This window comes from Myotis brandtii, unplaced genomic scaffold (genome assembly GCF_000412655.1).
Source record: "Myotis brandtii unplaced genomic scaffold, ASM41265v1 scaffold1956, whole genome shotgun sequence".
NCBI classification, from domain to species: domain Eukaryota; kingdom Metazoa; phylum Chordata; class Mammalia; order Chiroptera; family Vespertilionidae; genus Myotis; species Myotis brandtii.
This window is the reverse complement of record NW_005357294.1, coordinates 37,070-42,192: the sequence shown is the minus strand read 5'-3', so window position 1 is coordinate 42,192 and position 5,123 is coordinate 37,070. Positions and strand designations below refer to the sequence as shown.

Sequence of the window (5,123 nt, the reverse complement as noted above, 5' to 3'; positions counted from 1 at the left end):
CAGGGGCCCCCGGCCTCTGCCCGCCTCTCCCCACTGATGGGCTGCCTGGCCGAGCTGCCGGTGTGGGGGTCTCTGGGCGGAACCCTGAGGAGCCCTGTGCTGGGGCCTTGCCGGTAGCCCCTGGGAGCAGAGCCCAAGGCGCTGTGCAGGCAGGTGGGCGCAGGGGGAGGCGGGCATCAGATCAGTGATCTGGGCAGTGCAGCTGCAGGTGATGACAGCAGGGCACCCAGACGTGCTCCTCGAGCTGTGGGGGCATCGTCAGCATCAAGTGCAAGGGACTCGGGCACAGCAGGTCCTGCAATTGTGTGAGCCCTCAGCAGGCAGGAAGCCGGGTGTCGTCACCCTGCGGTGAACACAGATGTGGCCAAGTACACAAACCTGCGTGGGCACCTGGTGCGGTGCCACCTGCACCCCCAGCCTCCCGGGCCTGCCTGAGGGACCTCTCGCGGCCATGGTGCCGCCCCGGGCTTGGGGACATGGGTGGTGCTGCTGAGGGCACTAGCCTCCTCCCCGCCTACCGCACGCGCATCCTGGTGGCTGGTCAAGGCTTAGGCCTGTGCCCGGCTCTCCTGGAGCCCAGGCTGCTGGGCTGGTGCGGACGTGCATGGCCTCGGGGGTCAGGCTGGAAGGTCCCTACAGCCTCCGCTGACCGCCCGTCTGGGTTTTCTCTGCAGCCTCCAACCTGAACGCCCTGCCGGCCCCGGCCACCAGCAAAGTGATCAAGACCCGGTACCGCATCGTCAAGAAGACCCCGGTGTCGCCTTTCAGCGCATCCCCCTTCCCCCTTTCCCTGCCTTCCTGGCGGGCTCGGCGGCTCTCCCTGTCCAGGTAGGAGGCCCTGCCCAGGCTCCTGTGGCCTGGGGCCGGGCTGGTGGGGCTCAGGGCTGCAGGCGGGCCTGAGGCCGAGGGCACCGAGCTTACCACTGGTCTCCTGTTTGCCGGCTGGGATTGAGCTCATTTTTCTGTTCAGCAGCTTCTGCCCCAGATGCGTGGCACACCACGCAGACACGCGGCACACCACGCAGACACGCGGCACACCACGCAGACACGCTCACGCACGTGCTCATGCCTCCTGCATCAGCGAGCCATCAGCTGGCGCTGGAGGCTGTGCTGTCCCTCAGGAGGCCCTTGTGGTGAGAGGCTGGGCCCTGAGCAGCCCTTTGGGACCTGTGACATCTTGTCGTCGGTACACTGACTGCTGAGGGCGGGAGGGAGGCCGCAGCCCGCCCCACGCCACCTGCCTTGGCTGAGAGTGTGGTGTCGGCCGCCCTCTGAGACCGCCTGGCTTGGGCTGTGGGCAGAGGGTGCGCCTGCGGCCTCCGCAGATGTGGACACGCAGCCTGCCCTGGTGGCGCCCACTGTCCTCCTCCCGCACCGCCAGGCCCAGGGAACTTGGCCCTGCGCCTGCTTCTCTGGAGGCAAGAGCTGGGAGTATATTTTAAGTTAATTTTACTGCACTTTTTGTAATATTTTTGTTTTAAATAGATTTATAAGCATCTTGGGGGCTATTTCTACATATTTATGAAGATAATTTTCACTCTCTCGATAAGGTTGAATTTACACCTTCTATTTCCATATTAATTCACAGTGCTAAGTGGGTCTAATTTCCTTCCGTTCTTCTGTCTGGTGAGCGTGGCCTTTTCCTAATGCAATTTCCCCCTCACTAAATCACTGTGATCGGGAGCCAGGATTGCGCTGAATTAACTTAAATTAATTTACTTAATAAGAGATCGTCGTGAATGAGGTTCAGATTTATTGGTTCTACTCCTGCCTCCCCTCCCGCCATAGGTATTCCGCCCACCTGCTGGCCAGGCCCCGCCTCCGGGGTGGTCCGTGGGCCTCTCCTCCCAGCCTCTGAGCACCAGGAAGGGTTAGGCTTTGGTCCAGCTGGGGCCTGGTGGGGGTGTCCATGGCCCAGTGGGTGAAGGTTCCCCGGGGAGGGCGGTGGCCTTGGGCGCCCTCAGGCAATGCTGCCCTGCTCCTCAGCGGAGCTCCAAGCCCAGCGGGTGGAGCGCAGCCCGGCCCCGAGGAGCCTGTGTGCTGGGTGGGCAGGTGTGTGGGGCGCACCTTGGGTCAGGTGGATGGGGTGAGCCCCTGACGGAGGCCCAGCTGCTCCCCCCCTCAAGCCCTCGCCTAGTCGCCTTGCTGTCTGGATGCTCTGGCTCCTGCAGCCCTGGCCTGGCTCTCGGGCCTCAGTCCCTTCCCTGTGGGAGGAGGCACAGGGAACCCACCGGATGGCCGTGTGTTACCTAAGGGCGTGCGTGGGGCCGTGCTCAGTGGGCCTCCCTCCGCCCTGACTGCCTCCCCAGGCCTGTCTGCCCGTTAGCAGGTACCCAGGACACAGCTGAGCGCAGAGCCCTGGGCTTGGGCCTGCAGGGTGGGGGGTGCGGGAGCTACGGGCTGAGTGCTGCCAGTGGCTGGGCTTCCTTCGCCAAGGCCACCTGTGTCCTCACCGGGGCTGCCTGCTCAGCACGGTGGCTGCTTGGTGGCTGCTCGCCAGCTGCCCAGCCCCTGTCAGGAGCGCGCGCCGGGCTCGGCTCGTCGGGGCAGCGGAAAGGGCCTTCTCCGGGGCCAGTGGCCAGTCTGATGCCACCCACCCGCTGCCTTCAGCTTCACCAGGGGAAGGCTCTGCAGCCGCTGACAGTGGCCGAGCCCTTGGCCCCGACGCTGACTGCTGCCCTGTGCCGCTGCAGCTTCAAGCTCCCCAGGCAGCCTACGTCCTGGATCCGGGGCCACAGGAGCTGGCTGGGCCCTGAGGACTCCAGACCACTGCTGCCCAGAACTGGCCCTGGTGCTCGGGGTCTGCCAGGCCTGGGGTCTGGGGGGGCAGCAGAGGGCACCCCAGGGCTGAGGCTCATGAGCGAGGGTTGAATGCTTTTGCTGTAAGATTTGTGGATTTGCCTGCATCCTCGCTGGCTTCCAGCAGGTTCATTAATCTGCACGGAGGCTGAAGTGTGACTTATATCCCTAAACCGCCTGTCGCTTTTTTTCTCTCCAAATTCATTTGATGTGAAAGTGCGGAATAAACAAGCCGCGCAGAAGCCGCTGCGTCTGAGCTGCTCCTCGGGCTACAAATGGCGCTGTCACGGCACTGCCGTCGCCGGGCGCCTCGCTTTATCTTGTTTCACTTTTGTGTCTGTGCCATGAATCTCGGGCTCTCTGGGCGGCTTGACGGGTTTGGGCTGTGATTTTGAAGGCTCTGAAAGGCTTCTCCAAAGTGACGTCTCATTAAGGAGGAACTCAGCCCAGGGAGGGGCAGGTCCCCCCAGAGCCAGGTTCCCGCCCCCTGCCCCTCCCAGGCATGCCCTTCCGCGGCCAGCGAGGCCTGCGCTGCTGCCGCCACGAGTGGTTTGTGTGGTTTGCAGCGTGTGGGGCCGCTCGGGCGCCATCACAAAGCCAGGCCAGTGACTTCCCTGTACATCGTCTCTCCGCTCTGGAGGCTGGAAGGCTCGGGTCAGGGCGCCCCGGTTAGTCCTCTCCCGGCTGCACACGGCCACCTCCTCGCTGAGCCCCTCCTGTGAGGACCCTAATCCTTCATGGGCCCACTCTCACCCCCTCACCCACCCTCGTCACCTCCAAGGCCCCGCCTCCAGGTCCATCACACCAACAGGAGTTTGGGGGACACACCACTCCGTCCACAGCAGGGCGTCCTGCTCGTGCCCAGACCTGTTGTGATCAGGCCGTGGAGCTGTGCTCCCACCGCCCGCTGCCTGCCCTGGCCGTGCGCCGGAGGCCAGCAGGCTCGGCGGGTCCCTGGGAGGACCAGCACAGAGGGCGCCCCCAGTGGAGGAAGCAGGTGGCTGGAGGAGACCAGGAGCGGGGCAGGAGGCAGAGCAGGGTCAAGTGCAGGGGCCGGCCCAGCCCTGGACCTGCTGGGAGCCACACGTGGCAGTGCCGGCCACCTAACACCTAACGGGTGACCCTGGCCCAGCGCCTGCTCTGGGGGCACCCGGCTGCCCAGGGCCCTGCCCGAGGCAGACCTGCTCTGTGGCTTGTGGCCTGAGGGGACCCAAGGCTGCCCCTCCCCGCTGTGTAGTGCATTGTGGGGCAGTGCCTGCTGCTGCGGGTCACCCCTTGGCCCAGGAAGAGCTTCCCAGACAGCGAGGGCTGCCTTGCGGGAGGGCACGAGGAGGAGTCAGGCCGCTGGCCAGGGGGCGGGAGGAAGGAGGACGGTCGCCCTGGGACTCCAGCTCAGGCCTGTCTCTCTCCTGATTGTACATTTAACTTTTTGGGGTGACTTTTGATCCCCGTTTGCACTTCGCCGGGGTCACTGACCGGGTCCACCTGGTCCCCGCTGCTCCTCACACCCCCTCTCTGTTCAGGCACGATTTCCGGGGAGAGTGGAGACATGGTGCCCCTTGACCAGGCACTGAGTGTGGCCCGGTCAGGGAGTGCTGCCCACGGCTTGGGGTCACGGTCACGGCCACGCCTCTTCAGCCTCAGCCCGCCCTGTTTTTCGTGACCTGCCGCTGTGGGGAGCAGAGGCCCAGTGCTTGGTGCAGCGTCTCTGGGCTGTGGGAGTGCGAGTGGCTCTGTGCAGCCGTGTGAGACTGACTGCGTGGCCACCCTGGCTGCAGGGCCTCTGCCGGGTGCTGTGGGCGGTGCGTCAGCCCCAGCCCCTGCCCTCCCCGCTGCACCAGCCACCTCCACAGAGCGTGGTCCCCCAGCCGGGGCGCTCCAGTGTCTGCCCCGTGGACTGGAGCTGTTTCCGCGTTGAGTGAGGATGGACGGGGCCGCAGCTGTGGGCACACGGCTTCTCTGCGGTTGCCTGGGACCGAGTGCAGGCCTGCGGCCGCGAGAGTGGCTTCACGTGGAGCTGCCGCCTCCACGGCCTCGGTGCCTTCTGTCCCGTGACAGCCGGGTGCTGCTGGCTCTTCAGTGTCACCTCCTCCACATGCCATGGGGCTCGTCGTGGCTTAATTTGCGTCCCCCGATGACCGTGCCGTTGCACGTGGCCCCTCCTCGTCTTCTCCTGGGACAGACCTCAGGCCTCTGCCCAGCTTCAAATTGGCAGTTGGTTTTGGTTTGGCAGGAGCGAGCTGAACGTGGTGAGGCCGGTGCCCTTCACATCTGTGCCAAGTCGGCCTCCCCTGCTTGGACGAGGCCTTGTTTCCTGGCCAGGA

At 65.0% G+C, this 5,123-nt stretch overlaps 1 protein-coding gene across 1 annotated transcript in view; it reads left to right on the top strand.

Moving 5' to 3' along the window:
* Positions 1-5,123, top strand: part of ZC3H3 (zinc finger CCCH-type containing 3) — a gene marked incomplete at its 5' end in the record, with an annotated part of 47,421 nt that overhangs the window by 15,438 nt on the left and 26,860 nt on the right. Inside the window, one exon of the mRNA XM_014538685.1 lies at positions 675-828. Coding sequence (XP_014394171.1) covers positions 675-828 — 154 coding nt within the window. The remainder of the gene's footprint in view (positions 1-674; positions 829-5,123) is intronic.